Genomic DNA, 23,056 nt, shown 5'->3' on the forward strand with positions numbered 1-23,056 from the left:
GGGGTCTTTGGGGTTTAGGAAGGTTACATTTAAGTGTCTCAGCATATGTGGGTCTATATGTCTGCTTTGAATTTTGTGTGACGAGTGCAGTGTGTGTACTAATGGCAACCATATTGACATTAGGAATGCTTTTAAGTGAGAGCTTTGTCTCCAGTGACATTTTATAAATACATCTCTCACATACCATATCAGTTTGTTTGGGAATCAACTGGTTGTCAGTAAACATGAAGCAATTTCTACATTGCCTCAGGATGGCTATATGCACCAAGCTGGTAATGGAGATAGTGGGAAAGTTCATATCCATGGCAACAAACCTTTTTTTTTTTTTTTTTTACTGATTAGATAGCTGGAGTGAGAATATAAAGCACTGTCAGGAGTATCCAGTTTGCAACTCTGGGACAGTGCTTGTCACTGCATACTATTTGTCCTGTGTGCAACTAGGTATTGGTGAAACTTCAATCATGTTTTTACAGAAAAATGTCATTCAAGATGTCTGTCTATACAGGCCACTCCCAAATACTTTAGGGCAAAAGTAATAAGTAGACCCTGAGAATAAATTTAAGGATAAAGTACTTAGGCAGATATTCTGAAGATGGAAACAAATCAAGCAGTCTTCTTCTTCTTCTTCTTTCGGCTTTTCCCGGCTAGGGGTCGTAACAGTTGATCACATGTCTGCTCATGATTGGCAGTGGAGTTTTACAGTGTTGAGTTGCCAGCCCAGCACCCAACCTTCCACAAAAGGCACACACATGCACACACTCACACCTAGGGCCAATTTAGAGTGTCCAATCCACCTACAGCATGTCTTTGGGATGTGAGAGGAAAGGAAACAAATCAAGCAGTACTTATTGAAAAAGTACAGTTGTGTACACTTGCCATAAATGTAGATGTTGGAGTGTATTCACTGTTACAGTCATTACATTTGGGTTATATGCCTGCAGGTAGCCCTCAGCCGGCCTGAATATCAAAGTCTTGGATTCCTGCGTCGGATGCTGTCTCTTCTTCCATGACATCAGGTCGTCAGGGGTATAAAACATGCAGCCGATGCCATTACATCAGTTTTTCTTTGCCCCAGATGTCAGGTGCCCCCATAATGGGAAGCAATTATATGTTGTTACACCTTCAACAAAAAGCAAATACACCAGAAAGCTGAAATACACTAAACAAGAAGAAAAGTATAGCCAAGAGAAGTCAGGGGGCTGGAAGGAGCGTAACCAGGACTGCAACAGTGAATACACTTGAACATCTACATTTATGGTAAGTGTACACAACTGTACTATGTTCTTCATGTTTCACTGTTGCAGTCATTACATTTGGGTTGATTCCCAAAGCTAAGGAAGGGAGGAGGACGTTAGAGAGCATTAGGACCAGCTATTAAGCCCTGCAAGACTGCAGTGGCAAAACCAGCTCTGGATTTAGAAAAAATAGGCATGTGGCAATGCTTGGTGAAGGTATGTACAGAGCTCCAGGTAGCAGCTTCTAGGATGTCTCTGGTAAACACACCTCTGAGAAAGGCTATAGAGGTAGATGCAGCCCTGGTGGAATGTGATCTTATCCCCTGTGGGGTAGGTTTTCCATGGTGCTTATAACAGAAATGAATGCAATGGGCTATCCACTTAGAAATGGTTTGCTTTGAAATGGCCTTCCCCTCTGCCCCTGCAGCAAAGCCAACTAGCAGCTGTTCAGATTTTCTGAGAGGCTTAGTCCTGTCCAAATAAAATCTAAGTTGTCTGTGCACGACCAAAGAGTGCAGTATTCGTTCTCCTTTGTTCTGTGGATTAGGGAAAAAAGTAGGCAAATGAAAGGACTGATTAAGGGCTACACTAGGCACCACCTTGGGCATAAAGGAAGGGTTGGTCCTGACAGATACCCTGTCTGCATGGAAGATGATGAAGGGCTCCACTGCCATGAGGGCCTGTAATTCAGACACTCTTCTTGCTGAAGTGATGGCTAGAAGGAAGGCTGTTTTCCAAGAAATGAATTTCAGCTCTGCAGCTGCAGCTGGCTCAAAAGGAGGTAAAGTGAGCTTTTCCAATACAAAGTTAAGGTCCCAGGCTGGAGTAGGGGCTCTCCTGGGTTGTCTTAAATTTTTGGCCCCTCTGAGGAACTTCTTCAGCGGGGGGTGAGAAAAGATGGGGTGGTTCTGTATTATAATGTGCTAAAATGGCAGAAGCATGAATTTTAATTGATGAGAAGGGAAGGTCCTTGTGGAGCATCTCTGTCAAGTACTGAAGAATATGCGGTAAGCTGGGCACCACTGCGCCCATGCCCTGAGTCTGGCTCCAGGAACAGTATCTTTTCCATTTTTCAGCATAGGATTTTCTAGTACTAGGCCTCCTTGCCTCCAGAATGACATTAGCACCTGCTTACTGTGGGATGCTATTGGAAAACTCAAGGAATTAGCCAGGTTGCAAGGTTCAGGGTTTGAAGCAGAAGATGCAGAATCTGGCCCTCCTGCTGAGACAGCAGGGAAGGGGTCTGAGGCAGGTGCCATGGTTCCAGCAGTGACATACTGTGTAAGAGGGGATACCAGTGCTGGCGTGGCCAGTCTGGTGCAATCAGTACTGTCCTTGGTTTGTCCAGTTTGATCTTTAGCAGAACCTTCGAGAGGCGAGGCAGAGGGGGAAAGGCATAAACTGAGAGGCATTTCCCAGGTGAAGGACAGGGCATCCACTTTCAAAGCTTGACCGTGGGGAGTCCTTGTGCAGAATTTGGCCAATTGGTAGTTCTGAGGGGAGGCAAACAGGTCTATCTCTGGATTCCCCCATTTGTTTCTCAATGTTGAATATCTTTGGTTTCCATTTCCACTCGTGTGGGTCCATAAGATTTCTGCTTAGGTAGTCTGCCAGTGAATTTAGCTTGCCTGGCAGGAATTGAGCTTGTAGGTGTACTTGGTAGCCCAAGGCTGTGTTCCACAGAGCCATGGCTAGTTTGCAGAGAGGGTACAAATGGGTTCCCCCCTGCTTGTTTATGTACCACATAACAGTGATGTTGTCTGTCTTTACCAATAAATGTCCTGGAAGAATGTGGTCCTTGAAGGCTGTCAGGGAATTCTGTACAGCTAACATTTCTTTTTGATTGATATGCAGGTGCATCTGACTCAGGTTCCATTTGCCCTGAATGCACTGCCCTGCCAAGTGAGCCCCCCCATGCATAGTCTGATGCATCTGTTGTTAGGGTCTGGGCAGCAGGAGGGGGTAGAGTGAATGGGAGCCCCTTGTTGTGGTAGCAGGCCTCTGCCCACCAAAGGAATTCTGTCTTTATACAAGGAATGATTGGAATCATTGATTCCAGGTCCTGAGAATGTTGACACCATAGGCTTTTTAGATACCATTGTAGTTTCCTCATATGCAGTCTTGCATATGGAATTAGTAGAATGCAAGAGGCCATGAACCCCAGGGCTTGCAGGATTATCCTTGCAGATAGCTGGGTCGCTGTGGCCAGTAGTTTGAAGTAGGCTGTCAAATAAAACTTGTTTCTGTGGTATGAGGTAAGCCATTTGGGAAGTTGTGTTCAAGCTTGCTCCCCTTAATAAAATTTGTTGGCAGGGTACTTGATGAGATTTATTTTTGTTTATGGTGTACCCCAGTGAGGTTAGAAGCTTCTTTACAAATGCCAGATGTTTTAGTAGTATGTCCTGGCTTTCTGCCTGAAAAATGCAATGACTGGAGCTAGGCACTTTGTGAATACCCTGGGCACAGTAGATAAGCCAAAGGGAAGTGCAGAGAACTGATAGTGCATGGAACCTGCTCTGAAGCGTAGGTATTTCCTGCAAGATTCCCTTATTGGAATGTGCAGGTAAGCATTCTTTACATCTAAGGTTGCCAACCAGGCATCTTTGCCTAGCAAAGGAAACAGCTGTTGAAGTGTTAGCATTTTGAAATTTGGGATTACCAAAAAGGTGTTTAGAATAGAGAGGTCCAGGATATGATGCCAGGAGCTGTCTTTTCTGGGTACCAGGAAAAGTCTTGAGTAAAAACCATGTCCCCTTTCTTCTGCTGGGACAGGTTGAATAGCCCCGATACTTAGAAGAGCGTGAACCTGCTGTTGAGCCTCTGCCCACTGATTTGGGGGTAGGTCTGGCCAACTGTTTGGGGTTGGTATGGTGTGGAAGTGGAATCTGTATTCTTGGAAAACTATATTTAAAACCCATTTGTCCTGGGTAATGAGTTCTCCATTTTTTGCATGCCAGGTGATCTTTCCCCCCTAAGGGAGCAGGCAGTTGAGCAGGGCTTGGAAGGTTTAAGGTTAAGTCATTGTGACATTTTTCCATAGGGGCTTTGGAAGTGAAAGCCCCCCACTGATTAGGCCTGTGAGTTCCTTAAGACTGTAGCCTAGGTGGTCTGCTGTTCCTGGGTTTGGACTGAGAAGGCCTGGAAGAGACAGGAAAGGACCAACTCTTTGAAGGTCAATGTCTACTAAATCTGGGAGGCTGTACTTGCAAGAAATCTTTAACAGTTTGCATAGATTTAGCTTTTTCCTCCATCTTTTTAAGGACTTCTTCTGCTTTGTTACCAAACAGGCGGTCTTGGTTTAAGGGAGCATCCAGTTATTTAGCTTTAACATGATCTGGCAAATTTTGCTCCTTAAGCCAAGCATGCCTTCTAAGAACAGACCCAGTGACAGCAGCCCTGCAAGATGCTTCTAAAGAGTCAAAACCACATTGCAAAGTATGTTTACCAACTTGTTCAGCAGAATGCATTAAATCCTGTAATTCTTTATTTTCAGCACAGTCAGGAATCAACATAATTTTCTGTTTAAGTAGTCCCATAATATGCTGCTGATACTTTAACATATAAAACTGGCAGTTTAAGGCCCTAATGGCCAAAGTAGAAGAAGTGTATACCTTCTTACCCCATCTGTCCAAGGCCCTGGAATCTCTATCAGAGGGGGTAGGGTTTTTGGCAGTAGTAGCCTTAATGCCTTTATGTCCTTGGGAAATGGTCTCTGGGTCCGCAGTAGGATTCTTGAAGAGGAACTTGTGAGAGTCAGGTACTCTGTACTACCGGTCAGGTTTCCTGGGAGGTGGAGGTAAAAGTGTCTGGGGCCAGGCTAGATTCTAAGAAGGCATAATCTATAATGTCCAGGACAAGAGGGATAGCTAAAGGCCTGTGTTGAGGGAGGAGTAAGAATTCCCTAAGCCTCTTTTTGAAGTCAGACTAAGCCTGGCTTTCCCAGTGGAAATGCTCCCTAAGAGTGTGCAAGGTTTCACTAAAGGATATCCTGATAGTCTTTGCCCCAGCAGAGGCTGAATCAGCAAAACAGCAGCATGAAACAGCCAAGAGCATCATTCCTAACCTGCTTTCCAAGATGGTAATGCTCATCTTCCCTGCCTTTATCGTCAAAAGCCGTAGCTGCTAAATGAACTCGGATCACCTGGGCTGCTATCAGAGCTTTATCTCACTGCATAACTGGTACAGGCTAAAACATTATTTTACATTAGTGTATTCTTTCAAGATGACCTTTTCACATTACATTCATCTGTGTGTGCAGTGGATGGTGGTGCATGGCAGACAGGTCAATGCTGTGGTGCACAGATTAGTAAACAAGATGGATGTAATGCTGTGTGACAAGTTACTGCAGTACAGCCTAATAGTTAAAAGCAATCAATCTTGAGTACTTCACAAGCATGACCTTGATTCCAAAAACCTCCACCCTCACATTGTATTGCTCTGATAAAGTCACTTGGCTGCAGTAAATTTCAAGTCTGCCCCTGAAGACAGTTACACTTGCAGACCCTATTCAGCTACTAAAACAAATTCATAAAAATTAACATCATTTACGTGGTTGTTAAACATCATATATGCTGAGGACAAAAATGTCACTGACGTTTAAAAATGAGAATATGCATTCAGATTTAAAATACATTACACTTGTACAGTATTTATTACATTAAAATAATTCCATACCTTTGACTGCTAAAAATGTAACCTTTAGAAGGCAGTGAGGTTATTGCCTAAACAAATGTGCTACATCCATTTTCTAGACCCCATTATTCCTAACCATTGCCAATCCCTGACCAAAACCTTTGGTCACAGCTTTTCACTGCTGGCCTTCTTCTTAGTGTGTGACTGACCGGACTTTTCTCTCCCCAGGGAATCTGGTCAACAACTCCCCAGGGAATCTGGTCAACAACTCTTGTGCAATTTTTTTTAATACTGAATCTGAATCTAATAAGTGAAGTTGAGGGCCATGATAACTTTAGTGCACAGTACAGTCTCAAGTTTTATACCACCATGCAGCATGTTCTCTGCTCTCCCCGATTTCCATTTGGAATAGCTGGAAGAATTGACTACACAGCCCTCCCTCTTGAAAGTAGTGTGGGCATAGGTGCATAAACCTTTTCCTTGGGCTGACATCCAGCTTCTAAGGCTTTATCACAATACCCTAGTTGCCAGTGTTATAGTCAGGGATACAACCTATTTATCAACAAGCCATCCAGAAACCTATTTTACTCTTCGTAGAACTATTTCACTTAAAAGTGCACATCAGACCTACAAGAAAAAATGTGTGCAAGCACAGACAGACATACAGGGACAGACAGACAGGGAGAGACAGACAGAGAGAGAGACAGACAGACGGACACAGACAGATACACACCAATTTGAAGTCAACTTACCTATCAACCACCAGATAAAAGCAAGGACTCCATCCTCATCATTTGAATCTGAATTAGAATTCTGCACATTTAAATGAAATGTAAACAGAACAGATAAAATGGTCAGTTTCAAAAAGTGTGACATCAGTAGAGAAACAGTAAGGTAAACAAGTATGCATACAATCAGCTGTATAATCTCAAAATAATAACAGGATTATTTTAGCAGTATTGTCTTGGAAACCCCAATGCAAAGTACAGTTGTGTGAGAACTTACCATAAGTATATGCTTGAATTCTACGCTTCTGCAGTAGCCTTTGGCTATTTATGTTGTTTCCTTCCTAGGAAGCAACAACTAGCCTGCTTCAAAAGCTTTGGCTCTAACTTCTTCCATCTGGCTGCTGATTGGCCAGCACCAATAAGATAAATAGCAGCCACATAGCAGCCAGGAGGAAGTGACTGCTTCCTATTATTTCTATGGACAAGAAAGTCCTAAATCTCATCTTGAACCACTGATAAACAAAAAAGCATTTTATATTCCCCCAAAAAGAAAAGGGAGATGGGGAGGGTGCAGCTACTACAGCAGTGAGGAATTTGAAAATCTACTGTTACGGGAAAGTTCAACGTACACAACTGCACTATGTTCATCACTCCCACTGCTGCAGTAGCCTTTAGGCTACAAAAGTTGTCTACTAAAGCCTATCCAAACTGGCAGGGGGAAGGATATGGATCCAGGAGCTTCTGGAGAATGGTTCTAGCAAAGCTAGCTCTGGACCTAGAAAAGGAAACCACTTGTAATGCTTTGTAGAAGTATGCAAGGATGACCACATAGCTGTCTCCAGAATGCTTCTACAGATCATGTACCACCAGTGTGCCACTGAAGAAGACAACGCTCTAGTAGAATCTGCCTTGAAACTGCCTGGAATGTTTTGCCAAGGTAGGAATATCAAAAATCAATAGCTGTGGACAACCACCTGGAGACTGCCTGTTTAGACACAGGATGCCCCTTTTTGAATGAGGCATTTGTGCATAATGTGTCCCCATCTCACTGGGAAATGAGAGCTTGCAACGTAGATACTCTTCTTGCAGATGTCAGAGCAATATTAAGTTGTTCTGGAAGTCAAGAACTTTAAATCAATCTGATGAGCAGCTTCAAAAAGTGACAAAGTCAACTTCTTCAGCACAAATATGATATCCCAAGAAAGAGCGACATTATTTACAAGGTCTCAGGTGTAACCCTTTCAGAAACCTTTCTACCACAGACAGACAAGAAAGAGAAGGATACGTGGATAGGCATGCTGAAATGGCTCCAATATGAACCTTTATAGAGGAATAAGAGGGGTCAGAGGAAAGTAACTCACAAATATTTGAGTACCAGTGGTACAAAATCCCCGATGGCCTTCCTGGTCATTGGTTAGACACAACTAGAAAATCACTTCCACTTACCAATATGTGATTTTCTAGTAGCAGCTTTCTTGTCTTATTTAGTATCTGCTGCCAGTCCTCATGAAGTAAGTGTCTAAAATGTATTTAAAATGAAACACCCAGGCAGTCAGTTGAAGTTGATTAAGAGTGGGGGTATATCAAATTCACCCCATCTTGTGTGAGCAGATTCAGTCTGGGAGAAAGCTTGTGATAATTGCCACTGGTCAGTTCCATAAGAACGGAGAAATAATGTTGCTTAGACTAAAAGGAACTCATCACAATGACCTTGAAAATTCAGAACGATTCCCCCAAAAATTACCCTGGATATCAGAGGGAAGGGTGGAAAAGCACAAAAGAACATTCTCTTCTAAGGGAATAAAAATGCATCTATTTTCCAGGTTTGCTTGCTGGAGCAAATTTTTTTGAGCTGTCTGTTTGAAAGCAGGCAAACAGATCTATTTTGAAGTGCTCCCCAAAACTGGATCAATTCCTGAAAGATCTCCTCTTAATTTCCCTTTGTGAGGGTCTGTCCTGGTCCTGCTAAGCTTATCTGCGACTATGTTTTGCTCTGATGGAATGCAAGATTTTTAACAGGGTTGAAGAATTCTGAACAGCTAACTCCCAAGCAATACTAGTCATCCTGCATAGGGGGTACAAGTGTGTACCTCCATGCTTGTCTATGTACCACATGACTATGGTATTGTCCATAGTCATTTGCAGAGGTCCAGACTACCACATATATGATGGAGAGATTTTAAGGCATGGATAACCGTCACCATCTCCTTTAAGTTACTGCACTTTGGTCTGTCTTAATGACTCCACAGGCTTTGCACCTTTACACCCCATGGAAACTGCTTCCCAAGCAAAATCTGAAGCATCTGTGGTGAAAAATGGTTTGGGGTCCAAGGACAGAAAAGGAGATCTGAATTCAACAAAATTTGTTGAATCGCATAATACCGTTACAATTTTAGAAATCCCCAAACTGGAATTTGATGCTCTAGAGGATGTAAATGCTGGCTCCACGTTTTTTTTTTTTTTTAGAAATCATTGCACCTTTCCATCCTGGCTAGAGGATTATCTTGCAGAAGTCTGCAACTGACTGGAGAAGCTCAGGAAAGATTCCAGATAAAAATCCACCTTCTCATATCAAAAGGTCTTTTTGAAATGTATAGAGAAGGCAACCTGGAAACATAATCCTGTAAGACAGAGTCAAGGAAGATTTTACAGTATTTATCTGGGTGCCCAGACTGGTCAGATGAAAGTACAAAAGGTACCTACTTCTTCAGTGTTTCTCGATAGATATGCAACTGCCCCAGAAACATATGGAACACTTCCTCAAATAGCCTTTGTAAAATACTACAAATGCAGGGTGGAGTCCAGGAACTGGTGTCACCAAGGAGATAAAAGGCTACTTGGCTGGAGTATAAAGAGGTACAAAGCCTTCTTCAGTGAGGGGAGAGGATGTCAGGAAAATATTACTAAATAGGCAATTGTAAATAAGGACAAATAGGGGTAAGAGGAACTAACAGCTGTAAACAGATCTTCCAGGAGATACCTGGCAACACAAGAAGAGGTAGTGACCTATGGTAAGGGGGAATCCTGTAACTAGAATAGGGAATATCTGACGGCAACCTGCTAAGACTTGGGCAAAAAAAACCTGCTAGGGGTGGAGTATAATGGTAGGTGGTAGTGCTTGGTAAATGTATGCTGGAGCATCAGTAATAGGAGCATAATATGTTTTGTTGCCATTGAATTAGGGAGCTAGGGAGGTGTAGCTATAAGCCCCTGCAATCTTGCCTGGCAAAACCTTTTCTGATCACAGAGTAAGCATAAAGGTGGTAGATATGGAGCCCAATACCAATCCATTTTGTTAGCACTTTTTTGTAGCTTTGTGTACTCCTCTTAGGCAATGTGATGGCTATGTGCTGGTGGTTTTTTCTGCCTAATTTCAAGTAGTTTCCGTGAAAAATTAGTTGTCTGTGATGAGGTCAGAGTGTTATTTTTTTTTCCCCCTGTTTGGTGAGTTTTGGGAGACTCAGCAGCAGAAAAAACTTGATTTAGGTCAGACTTTCTGGCAAACTTGTTTCTGTCATGTGTATGTTTGGTTCTTGTGGTCAAAATATCTTAGTTTTGAATATTGAAGGGCTGAGGGAAAGAATGATGCTGCTGAGAATTTGCCCTTTTACAGAGACACAAGAAGGAAATAACCCATGGCATGAATGTAGGAAAGTCTTGCTGGGAATGAGAGTCTTGATGAGTTATTTTCTCCCACACACTGTTTGAGGTCCCATGCAGGTGCTGGTTGTTTTTCTGAGAGGTTGTTTTTAATAAGATTGCAATTCCATGATCTTTTGGGATGGCTAGGAGGGAGGGAGGATTGGAAACAGCTGCTGTTAGAAAGAGGTATCAGAATAGTTGAGGTCCCAGAGAGGTACTGCCTGTTTTCTGGTGAAATTGCTCCATCTTGAGGATCTTAACTGAAGTATTGTCCTGACCCTTGAAAAATTCCAGAGGTCACATCTTTATTTCTTTTGGCTTGCAGAGGTGCAGGTCTCTACCTGCCTTATGAGAGCCCGCTGAGTCAGGCTCTGCCGTTTTCCAGCTTCCTGAGGAATGCGTGTCAGTTGTGTCCTGACCCTTTTAGCATTCAGATGTCAGGTCTTTCTGTAGGGTCTGAATATTGTTTTGTTGTAGAAGATCCGATGGCATAGCAAAGAGTCTTGATGGTTTGTGGAAGAGCTAAGTTGCTGAAGCTGACCAATGCTCAGGCTTCACAGTGCAATGTTTTCGGAATGTGATGTGGTTTGTGTAATTGTTATGTGTGTTAGTCAGAGGGGCATAGGGTCAGAGCTGTGGGTGATAGGTTTAGGATTGGTCAATAGGGAAGGGGCCAATGTTGCCTCGGCAAGTCTGCTGCTGAGTCCTGCCCTGTTTTTTGTTTGAGGAGATTTTTGAGTCAAACCTAGAGGGCAATAAGTATTTTATTAAATTTGTGCTTAGAAATTCAGCTGAAGGAGAGGGATCCCCGCGTCTTCCAAGTCCTTGGGTGTTGAGTTTCAGTTGAGAACTTTTCCAGGTCCTGACCTAGTCTTATCTAAAATTCCCCATAACCGGTATTCCCAGGATTTTGTCCCAGACTGAAATTGTGACAGTATCTATCCGCTAGAATGGATCCAAACTCCCTGCTTTCAGAGCATCCACATGACAGTGGTGTTGTCTGTCCTTATTAGCAAATGTCCTTCTTGTAGTGATTTTTGAGGGATTCTTCCCAGAGAAGCTTATTGTTAGTCCTCCTTTTTTTAGAATCGTGTCTCCTCTTTGTTTATGTACATAGGCCTTGTGTATGGCCTACTTGGGGTCTGTTCCCATCCATGGTCTGAGGCGTCTGTTGCTCTACATGCAGCCTCCTTGGGCCAGGTCTGGATACAGTTTATGTGCAGATGTCTTGAATCCAGTTGAATTCCATATGATGCATCTCCATGAGTGGGACTATGTTGATCCTTTAATGTTTGTGAGGTCTTGGCCTGCTTGATTAAGAACCATTGACATGCCTAGGTTGTTTCTGACTGGCTTTTTTAAGAAGAATATTCTGCAGAATATGAACTCAAGGCTGATTATGGTATCCTGAGCTGTTGCTTTTTTAAAACCACAGTAGAGCTTTTTCATACAGTCTTGGGAAAGCCTGTTTCTTACAAAGAAGTCAGAAGAATGGTAGTGCTTTTTTTGGTACCGCTCCTTGAAGTCAATGGGTTGTACTTCAAGTTTTTGAAGTACTCTGAATGTTGCTTTTGTTTTGTTTCCTGCAGCCATTTTGTTGACAGTGTCTCCTGCTCCCTAGGAATGCATTTTGTTGGGATGATGGTGGTGAGTGGTTTTTTGAATGTAGGGGTTATGTATCCCAAGGTCTTGCAGTAGATGCATGACATCAAATGCCCTTTGTGATAACACTCTGTTGTTGCACAATCTGATGGCAAGTCTGGGTCAAGTAGGGGTATATTGAATCCAAGAAATCTGAGGGTGTTTCTGCGAGATCGCAAGTGAACACTCTGCTTCTCCAGTATCTTCTGACAAGCGTATATGCTGAGAGTGATAACTTTCTGTTCCTAAGAAATCTGGTAAGCTTTGCAGCTTTGCTTCTGGTCTCCATCACAGGTATTTTTTTCTGAGGGCCAGAGTGACCAGGTTTTTTCCCTTGACAAGCATGTGCTGCTGCTGTAAAATTTTAGCCTTCTTTTTTTAAGAAAAATGAACAGATTTGACAAGTCAGTATGGGTTGCCATTTTGTATGGCAGGTTTTTGTTGCTTTTAGTCTTGAATGTACTAGCCTTGCTCTGAGATGAACCCTTGCCTTTGCTTTTATACTTAATAGCTTGTCTTTTTGAGAGATCTTTGATTTTGTTTGATTAAGCAGGTTGTGCCAACTTATGTATTAAATTTAATGTGGTTTTAGCATGCCTTGTAAGCCTTGTTTATCAAATGTGGAATCCAATTGTCTTGTGATTGTGAAAGCCAAGCTTTTGAACTCCCTGTAGCCATTTTCAGCCCAAAGGTGATTCTCCTTTTTGTATTGTGGCCTCGGTGCTCTGCTACTTTGGTTTGTGGACTTGTGGTGCAGCCCCTGTGTCTATGTGCTTTTTTCAGTTGGTTTCTGCCAGTTCTGGCTGAATCTTTGTGTCCCCTACTGAAGCTCGTCCTTAACTTTGTGGTTGGAGTTTTGTTTTTTCCTGGGTGGATTTCACTGTCTTGAGGCCTTTTCTGCTAGTGACTTCAAGTTCTCCATCCAGTATCTTTCACTAACTTGCTTTTTTTTGCTTCAAGCTCTATGGTTCAACTTTACTTGTGCCAGTACAAAAGCTTTGTTTGATCAAACCAATGCTTTGTCTCAGTGTGACAGCACCACCAGGCAAAGCTTGCCTACATGAAGCTTTGAGTGCTATGTATATGATCCTGCAGTGCTTTTTATCAATAGGCTCAGAAGAGGCAGTGCATCAGTGTAACACTTTTTATCTGAATTCTTTGACTGCTGGATATGCTAAAAATATGATCCTGGAGTGCCTTTTATCAATAGGAGTAAAAGAGGCTACCTTTTTCTGACCCCATTCAGGGCTAGACCAGGTGTTCTGTTAGTGTGAAAAAGGCGGTTAAGAGACCTCATGGCTAGGTCTAGTGGAGGTGTTTGCTAGTTACCCAGATCCTCCCTTTGGGCAGCCCTCTGTCTAGCTTCTAGATCCACAGGCAGAAATGGGAAGCCTCTCTTTGGGAGGGGCAGGGGATAGTATAAGATCCACAGAGTGGACCCAGAAAGAGGTGCTGAGTGTCAGGGACCCTGAATAGGGAGTCGGCTGGGTCATTGGGAGCAACATAGTCAGAGTGGGGACTGGAGTCAGAGAATTTCCTGGAGTCAATTGATTCCATAATTGGGCCCTAGCCAGAGGTCTTTGCTGGGGAGCTTGAGAATCTGAAGCCTTTCTTTTCCTCAGAAATTCCAATTCCTGGAATTCCCTCCTCGGGAGGGAAGTCCTAAAGATTAGGCCTGAGAGGGTTCTTCTGGAGGAGGCTGAGAGAGGGAGAGGGGCAGTCGAGTCCTCGTAGGTAGGGAAGGGCCTGGCTAGCCTAGGCCAGAGGCTCTGCAGTGGCAGAGAGCCCCATCGAGGAGAGGCTGGAACTCCCTCCCTGAGCCTTTTCTCTGCAATTGGAGACAAGGGCAGCCAGGATGAGGCTGAGAAGGGGATGGGAAATGGCCCAGGCAGGGCGAGGCAGCCAGGCTTAGGCCTTAGCCTGACCTGGGCGGGGCTTGGAGCAGCCCTTGGATGAGGCCTGGCCCTTAAGGCGTGCAAAGGCCAGTATGGACATGGGAACAGGAGGCGGAGGGATTTACGTGCACAGACGTCGAGGAGGAAAATCAATGGTGTTAGGGGAGAAGGTACCCCGGAGGTCGGAGGAACATCAGCAACGTGGGCTCGAGTCCACGGATTGGAGTGCACGTTTCAGGGGAGCCGGCGCTAGTAGAGGGTAAAGAAAGGCTTCGAGCTAGGGCGGGCGTCGAGGATATACGGTCGGTCCCTGGGTTTTAGCAGATTGGGTTGTGTCGGTCCATCGCGGCTGATTCGGCAAGATTGGAGTTGTCGGTTGATCCGAGGCGCATGATGGCATAAAAGGATTCACCTGCGAGTCCTTAAAGCGAGCACAGCAAGCCTGCACAGAGACATGGTGGTCTGGGCGCAGGCAAGAAAAGCACAGAAGAGAGGAAGTCCTAGGAAGGTGTTGTTTACCAAAAGACAAACAATTATTAACTTTCTCAATTTGTTCAGCAATTATTTCTGAAAGAAATTTGTTCTGACGCCAGCAAGAATAAAGCTTTTAGATGGGTTTTAGATGAAAGAAACACAAGAGCTGAAACACCAGCGAACGCTTGACCCGGACTTTCTTCGAAACTACGCTGCAAGAAAGACTGAGAAAGATGGCGACGGCCGATGCCTTTATACTCCAACTCGTTGGTTCAGCGGAGGGAGGCGACACCAGCTAGCAGCCAGACCCAGACTTTGGAATTCGGCCGACCGAGGGCTGCCTGAGGCAGGACAACCCATATGTTATGACTGCAGTTGCATTCTTGAAGGACATCATAACCCATGTAAATGGCTCTCTGACATCTGGATAAAGACTGTCAAGATTACCAAGTCACCTAAATAAGGGAAAACATAAATTCCATTCAGTCTGAAATAAGCTATGGCTGGAGCTAGGCATTTCATGAGTACTACTGAAGCTTTAGATAATCCAAAGGATGAAGGAAAGAACTGGTAATGTGGCCCAGAAACAGAGAAGCTTAAAAATATCTTGAAGTCTGTGGCTATGGGAATGTGGTAGTAAGAGTCTTAAGTCTAGTGTTACCATGAAACTCATGGGAAGACTGATGCGTAACAGGTTCTGCAAGGTCATAATTCTGAACTGGGATACTTTCACATACTGGTCTCCAAGAGGCCTCTTTCTTTGTTACCAGAAATATCCTGGAAAAGACACCCTTTCCTCTTTGATTTACAAGCAATGGATCTGTGACCCTTGAAATAACCCGAAGAAAATATTCTGTTTGGTTCAGTGGGTGGGAAGGAATTCCCCTGAAAGTTGGATTTGTATTCAGCACCAACTGTAACCCTCCATCACCATTTTTAGCACTCAAAAATCTGAGACACTCTTCTGTCAAACAGTGATGTTGAGGATCAGCCCCTTTGGGACAGATTTGTAGAGAAACTGGCAGGAAGAAGGGAAAGGGAGGAAATGCTGGCATAGTTATTCCATGTTGTCCGCGTCTCCCTTTTTTCTGAAATGACACATTTCTTGCTGTTATTTCTCTCTCTCACTCTCTCTGTCCATCCCTTTTTGCAACTTGTTTTTCAGAAAGACTGGTTTTGCCTGTTAGACTTCTTTGAGAAAAAGGGAGGCCTACAAGATTTGTATTGTGGGAGATACAATCTGAGAAACTCCCTCAGTTCCCCTCTTTCATCATATTGTTTGAGAACTTGGGTAGCAAATAAACCAAACTATACCTCCGTGTATAATGCAGAATTAAGATTTCAGACTTCACCTCATCAGCAAACATTCTGTTATGTATCCAGGCTTATCTTCTCAATACTGTTGCAATAGCAGTGGTCTTAGACACAGTATCTGCACAATCATACACATTCTTCAAAGCATGTTTAGATACTTAAGACAAGCTAGAAACAGTTTGATTAAAAAAAACATTCTACATTAAGAAGTGATGCCAAAGTCAAGTGAACTTTACTGTCATTCGGACCACACAACAGTGCAACTGAACGAAAATGCGTTACTTTGAGCTCAATGTGCATACAACATATACTGATAATATCAATACAACAATAACAGCAGTAAGACATTTATGCAGTGCAGTAACAAGACTATTCCACTTGCATGCCTTTGTCAGTACCCAAAATATTGCACAGATAATATATTGCACAGATCACAATCAGATTTCAAATTGCACAGAATGTTAACTTTGCACTGTTAATATTGCACATAAGGTACAAGACTGTACTTTCACAGTTATTGCACGTGTCTGTGAATTACTTCAGCATTGTAACTCCAGACCGCCATGACTAGCATGGTGTATGTTATTACTGGAGTTCAAAAGTCTGATGGCTTGTGGAAAAAAGCTTCTATTAAATCTGGTGATTTGGCAATGTAAGCTACGGTGTCTCCTGCCTGAAGACAAACACAAGAACAGACCATGAGCAGGGTGAGTGCAGATTTCGACTATTTTCATGGCTCTGCTGAGGCACCGAACAGAGTGCAAGCCCTGGACAGATGGGAACATGGACCTGATAATTCTCTCTGCCACTTTCATCACCCCCTGGAGAGATCTGCAATCTGAAACCATGCAGTTTCCATACCACATCATGAGATTACTAGTCAGGATGCTTTCAATGGTACCCCTGTAGAAGGTTGTGAGAACTGAAGATGGTAGCTTTGCTGTTCTCAACCTTCTTAGAAAGTGTAGACACTGTTGCGCCTTCTTGACAATGTGATTAGTGTTTATTGACCACAAGTCTTCAGGGATATGCACCCCCAGGAACATGGTGCTCTTCACGCCTTCCACTACTTCTCCTTTGATTGTGAGTGGAGAATGAGCCTAGTCTCTCTTCCTGAAGTCTACTATTATCTCCTTTGTCTTATTCACATTAAGAGCAAGGCTGCTGCTGTCACACCAGACAATCAGATGGTTCACCTCCTCTCTAGGCTTTTTTGTCACCATTGCTGATGAGACCCACCAGTGTAGTACCATCCACAAACTTAATAATGTGGTTTGTGTTGTACCTAGTGATGCAGTCATGTGTTATCATGGTGACCAGCAGGGGACTCAGGACACATCCTTAAGGTACTCCGATGTTCAGTGTGATGCTTATTAAGGTGTTGCTACCTATGCATACCTTTTGTGGTCTGTCAATAAGAAAGCCCAGAATCCAGTTGCATAAAGGAGTGCTAACACCCAGATGGACCAGTTTCTCAATTAGATGTTGGGGGATGACAGTGTTGAAGGCCGAGCTGAAGTCAACAAATAACATGCGGACATAGCAGCTTTTGTTCTCAAGGTGTGCGCCAAGGATAAGTGAAGTGTCAGTGAGATGGCATCTGCCACAGAGTAATTGAATCTATAAGTGAATTGGAGTGGGTCCAGTGTTGCAGGAAGACCTGATGTTAAGTAGTCTTTGACCAGTCTCTCAAAGCACTTCATTACTGTGGAGGGGAGAGCTACTAAGTGATGCAGCCACTTCTCTCACACTATCCATGTAACAAAGGATAAACTTCCACATATAGGCCTGATAATCAAGGATTCTGAAGGCATTCTTTTACCAAGACGGTCCAACACCTTACATTCCAGATCACCAGACAAGGGGTTAGTGACCAATACCAATCTGTTTCATGCAGGAGAAACAGTAGATATGGCCGATAGGCCTGACCTTAGGTGGGAGGAAAAAAATTCTCATTCAAAGCCCTTACAAGCCTAGCCAAGAGTGTATCCCCAAAAAAGATGCTTACAGGTAGCATTTAGCACATCCTCCAAGGCTATAGAACAGGAAGAATGGGTGGGGAATGAGGAATATCCATTTGTAAGACCATAATACTTCGCAAGTTCAGGGAGAATGTCAGTTTGTTCCAATAGAAGCACAGTATTCATCCGGTGTGTGGTCTTAGTAAATCCCTGCACATTTAGAAAGCAATTAAAACATTCACCACAGTAAGAAAATTAGACTTGTGAAGCACAATCTGTATCAAAATCATAAGACCCTGTTTCCTCTTTCTTTACAGGGAATGGTCACCTGTAATGGCTTCTGGACACCATGATGCAAAGCCTGTAATGACTGCTTTTCTAAGGTATGAAAATAATCTTTCTTAACTGCAATTACATCTTGAGATTAAAATAAAAGACTAAACATTGTTTCTTTATAGGCGTTCCTGTAGAAGGCCAACTAGAAAGATGGACATCTGACCAGTCTAATGGTCTCTTGCCTCAGACAACTCATGAAGAATTTCTCAGAGTGTCTCCCCACCCTAGAGAGGATGATTCTCTCATGCCCGTACCGGACAATGAAACAGCCAAAGATCATCTGTCAGACCCCCGGTCTGTGGTGGCCAAAAGGACCACAACAGAGGATGCCAGAGGAATAAGTGAGTGGGCTGAGGAACACACAATGGCCACTGCAGTTTCAACCATCATCAGCAGAGGTGAAGACAGAGTCCACGGCAATGACAAGGGCTCTTTGGTAGGTGTTTTTTTCTTTCTAGGGGCAGCAGGAGTAGAAAAGTAAAGTTGTGTTAAGTCCTACTTACTTGTAACAGTACATGTTCAAATTTCTCACTGCCTTAGTGGTATTTTGGGTTATCTGCCAAGTAAACACAGTACTGGCCACCTTTCAAAAGCTCAGAATCCCTTCCTTCTCTCTTCCTGGGACAGCTGACTGGCAGAGTACACCCCAACAGTGAAGCCCTTAGCTGTCACAAGAATTGAGTATTCAGGCTTTTTTGCTTCCACAAAGGAGAGGAAAGTACCTGAAGCCAGAATTATCTAGCAAGAGTAAATTCAGAGCCAGTCACAATGCCATACAAAAAACAAATCCAACAACTGAATCAAAGACATTGAAACACACCTCAGCTATGCAGAATCTGGGGATGGTGGGTGAGGAATTTGAACATCTATTGTTAAAGTACAACCATGCAAGTCCTACTTAACTATGTTCAATATACTCAGTGGCATTTTAGGTAGATTCCCAAAGCTTACACTACCAGAGATGGGAAAAGATAAGGCTCCAGAAGTCCCTGGGGAATGGTCCCAGCAAAGACTGCTCTGGATCTTGAAAAAGGAATCTAGTCTGTAATGCTTTGTGAAGGTATGAACAGAGTATCATATACTGATGTCTTTAGAATGCTTCTAGAGTCCAGCCCTTTCCAATATGCCAGCAAAGAGGAAAAGGTACCACCTAGAAACTTCTTCCATTTGTAAATACAAGACTGTCTAGTTGTGGGTTTTCTTGCCTCCTTAAATACTTGATACATATCCTCATGGAACAAGTGCATAAAAGGCATCAATACAGAATTGTCCAGGCTATCAGTTGCAATTGCTCTAGGATGGGGTGTACCACTCATCTCTGATGCAGTTTGAATAGATCCAGTCCAAGAGGAAGCTTGCTGTAATTGCCCTTAGCTAATTCTATTAAAAGGGAGAACCAACTTTCCCTGGACAAAAGGGGGTTACCCACAATGATTTCTGTTAATTCTTTCAGTCTTTAGAATTATCTTGGGATTTGTTGGAAAAGGTGGAAATGCAAACAGAAACAATCCTGACCATGGGAATGATGCAGCATTTGCCTTCCAAGCAAGGCTGCAAGGATGCCTTGAAAAGACTTTTTTAGTTGCCTGGTTTGAAAGGAGGTGAACGGATCTATTTGAGGTGTTCCCCACATCTATATCAAGTCTTGGAAGACCTCTAAATGTAGCTACCACCAGTGAGGGTCTTATCCATGGTCTGATGAAGATAAAAATGAAGTTGTCTATGCACATCCAAAAGGTGGAACATGTACTCTCCCTTATTTGAGAAACCTGGAAAGAAAACTTGGAGGTTAATGACCTGGCTGATAATAGAAAACCAGGTAAGGAGGCTTGAAGGAGAGAGCCTGGAGCTTGGATACTCATCTAGCTGATGTAATAGCAAACAGAAATATGGTTTTCCAAGACAAAAAAGCTTGAAAAGTTTTGACTTGGCTGAAGGGTCAAAGGGGCCATGGGTCATATCTTGAAGCAGGATAGTTAAATCCCAAGGAGGAACAGGATCCTTTACTGGAGTTCCTTTGAAAAAGACTTTGCATAATCTAGAAGCAGCTAAGGAAAAATTATTCTCACGTAGATGGGCGTTTGAAATGGCAGCCAAATGAACCTTAACAGTAGAACAACTAGCCCCTTCACTGAAAATTGAAACTAAAAACTCAAGTGCAGCCTGTATAGGGGCAGAAAAGGGTCCAAATCTCTCTTAAAGGCATAGAAAACAAATCTCTTTTGTAAATCTTCTAGTAAAAGTTTTTTGAGAAAATAAAATATAATGGACAGGGGAGGAAAGCATGGGCTGACTAGCAATCAGTGGGACTGGAAAAAACATGGGGTCAGTTTGATGCATGTTATGTCTGGACGAGTCATCCCTGTCAAATAAGACAGAAGGTCTGGATTGGGACACACAGGAGGCCAGAGGAAAGGAAACAAATTTGATGAGGCGAAATGGGTGCAATGAGGATAACTGTGCCCTTCAACCAGTATGCTTTTGGTAGAAATCTGGGGTTAGATGCAACAGGGGTAAAGCACAGACACGACCGGAAGGCCAATCGTGAACTAAAGCATCTCTCAGTGACTCGCCCTTTGGAGGGATCAGGGCAAAGAAAGTACAGTTGTGTACACTTACCATAAATGTAGATGTTAGAGTGTATTCATTGTTGCAGTAATCACACTTGGGTTATCTGCCTGCAGGTAAGCCCTCAGTTGGCCTGAATACCAGAGACTTGGTATTTCTGCGTTGGTTGCTGTCACTCCAGGTCTGAAGTCAGGTTGTCAGGGTTATAAAAAGAGGCAGCCTACACCATTACATCAGTTTTTCTTGCCCCAAATGTCAGCAGCCCTCCAGTAGGCTAAAAGTACAGTTTTGTACCTACCATAAATGTAGATGTCCGATAGGTATGCATCTGCAGTCATAACATATGGGTTGTCCTGCCTCAGGCAGCCCCAAAGTCTGGGTCTGGTCTCGGCTGATGTCACACTTTCCGCCATAGCTTCTGGGGTATAAAGGCATCAGCCGACGCCATTTTCCTCAGTGTTTCTTGCCCCAGATGCCAGGTGCCCTCTAGGAAGGCTAAATTTGGATAAATGTTGAATGTTCCAAACAGTAGCAACAAATATATATACATATATACAAACAAACAAATACACCATAAGAGATTCCCCCAGCTAGCTGAAAGAGGGTAAGCACCTAGGAATACCACAGAGGGAAGGAGTGACTGCAGATGCATACCTATCGGACATCTACATTTATGGTAGGTACAAAACTGTACTATGTCCTTCAAGGATGCATCTGCAGTCATAACATATGGGTAGAATACCATAGCTAAACTGGGAGAGGAGGTACTAAGATAAGGATGGTGTAGTTGAGATCGGTTGCAAAGCCTGCTCGGGATCTGGAGTATAAAGGTAGATTATAATGCTTGGCAAATGTATGCACGGAGCTCCAAGTAGCAGCTTCTAAAATGTCCTTGGTAGCCACCAGGAAAGCTGCAGTGGTGGCTGTGGCCCTTGTGGAATGAGGCCTGATATGTTCAGGAGTTGTCTTTCCATGAAAAAATGCAATTTCCTATCCATTTTGAAATTGTCTGCTTGAAATTGCTTTTCCTTGCACCCCAGTTGCATAGGCTACAAAAAGTTGGTCAGTTTTTCTGCTAGTTTTAGTTCTGTCCAGATAGTAGCGTAGTTGTCTGTGTATATCCAACAAGATTTTCTCCTTTGTTCTGTGGGTTAGGGAAGAACGTAGGCAAATGAATGGCTTGGTTCAAGGATACCCTGGATACCACCTTGGGCATGAAAGTTGGATTGGTTCTCAGAGACACTCTATCCTGGTGAAAAATAATGAAAGGCTGCACTGCCATTAATGCCTGTAGCTCGAATACTCTTCTTGCTGAAGTGATTGCCAGAAGGAAAGCAGTTTTCCAAGATAAAAACTGTAAGTCTAATGATGCTGCTGGTTCAAAAGGAGGTAGTGTCAATTTTTCCAGCACAAAATTGAGATCCCATGCAGGTAGAGGGGGTCTCCTTGGAGGTTTAACATTTTTGATCCCTCTCAGAAATTGTCTGAGTAGAGGGTGAGAGAAGAGAGGAGGATCCATATTGTATTCTGCTGAAATTGCTGAAGCATGAATCTTAATGGAAGAGTAAGACAGGCCATTGTGGAACAATTCTGCTAAGTATTCTAGGATGTGTACTAGGTTTGCCACTGTAACATCTGTGCCCTTTGATGTGCTCCAAATGAGGAATCTCTTCCATTTAGCTGAGTAGGCTTTCCTTGTGGAGGGTCTGTGGGACTCCAGGATAATGTCCTTGACCCTCTGAGATAAGACAGTTTGGTTTGGTTTTAAGCAATTTTCCAGGTAGTTAGTTGCAGAGTTTTCAAGCTTGGATGCAGGGTCTTGAAATTGTTCTGCGTTAGAAGAAGAGGCCATAGGGGTAGAGGCCATGAGTTCGCCTGAGACATGTTTTTCAGTAGCGGATACCAGTGTTGTCTTGGCCAGTCCGGAGCTATTAGTATCACCTTTGGCTGTTCCTCCCTGATCTTCAGAAGAACCTTGTACATCAATGGGAGAGGTGGGAATGCATACACTATTAGGCCATTCCAGCTGAAAGAGAGAGAGTCCACCCTCCATGCTTGTGGGTGGTATGTTCTTGAGCAGAATTTCTTCAGTTGGTGGTTGAGAGGGGAGGCGAACAGGTTTATCTCTGGCAATCCCCATTTCTTTGTTACGAGTTTGAAGATGTCTGGATGCAGCAGCCATTCGTGAGCATCCGTGGTAGGTGGTAGTCCTGCTTAAGCTGTCTGCTAGTGAATTCTCTTTTCCTGGTACAAATATGGCCTGTAGCTGGATATTGAAATTCAGGCCTAGGTTCCACAGATCCATTGCCATCCGGCATAGAGGGCCTCCCTGTTTGTTTATGTACCACATGACCGTGGTGTTGTCCGTCCTTATCAGCAGATGTCCCTGCTGGAGGAATGGTTTGAATGCCTCGATTGCATGCTTCACTGCCAGCATCTCTTTTTGGTTTATGTGCAAGTTTAGCTGTCCTTGAGACCATAGGCCTTGGATACATTTTTCCTCCATGTGTGGTCCCCATCCTAGGTCTGAGGCGTCCGTGGTGATGGTCTGCCTTGGTTTTGGTTGGCAACCCTCTGTTGGACTGGCAGGCCTGAGCCCACCACAGGAATTCCTTTTGAGGGCATGGAAT

The 23,056-nt window shown here is 43.5% G+C and overlaps 1 protein-coding gene across 1 annotated transcript in view; it reads right to left on the reverse strand.

Annotated features, from left to right (window-relative positions):
- SLC35B4 (solute carrier family 35 member B4) overlaps positions 1–23,056 on the reverse strand; it is a 534,725-nt gene that overhangs the window by 236,735 nt on the left and 274,934 nt on the right. The window contains exon 6 of the mRNA XM_044088668.1: positions 6,620–6,680. Coding sequence (XP_043944603.1) covers positions 6,620–6,680 — 61 coding nt within the window. The remainder of the gene's footprint in view (positions 1–6,619; positions 6,681–23,056) is intronic.

The sequence above is a fragment of the Protopterus annectens genome, chromosome 11.part0 (genome assembly GCF_019279795.1).
Source record: "Protopterus annectens isolate FY-2018-M chromosome 11.part0, PAN1.0, whole genome shotgun sequence".
Taxonomy (NCBI): domain Eukaryota; kingdom Metazoa; phylum Chordata; order Ceratodontiformes; family Protopteridae; genus Protopterus; species Protopterus annectens.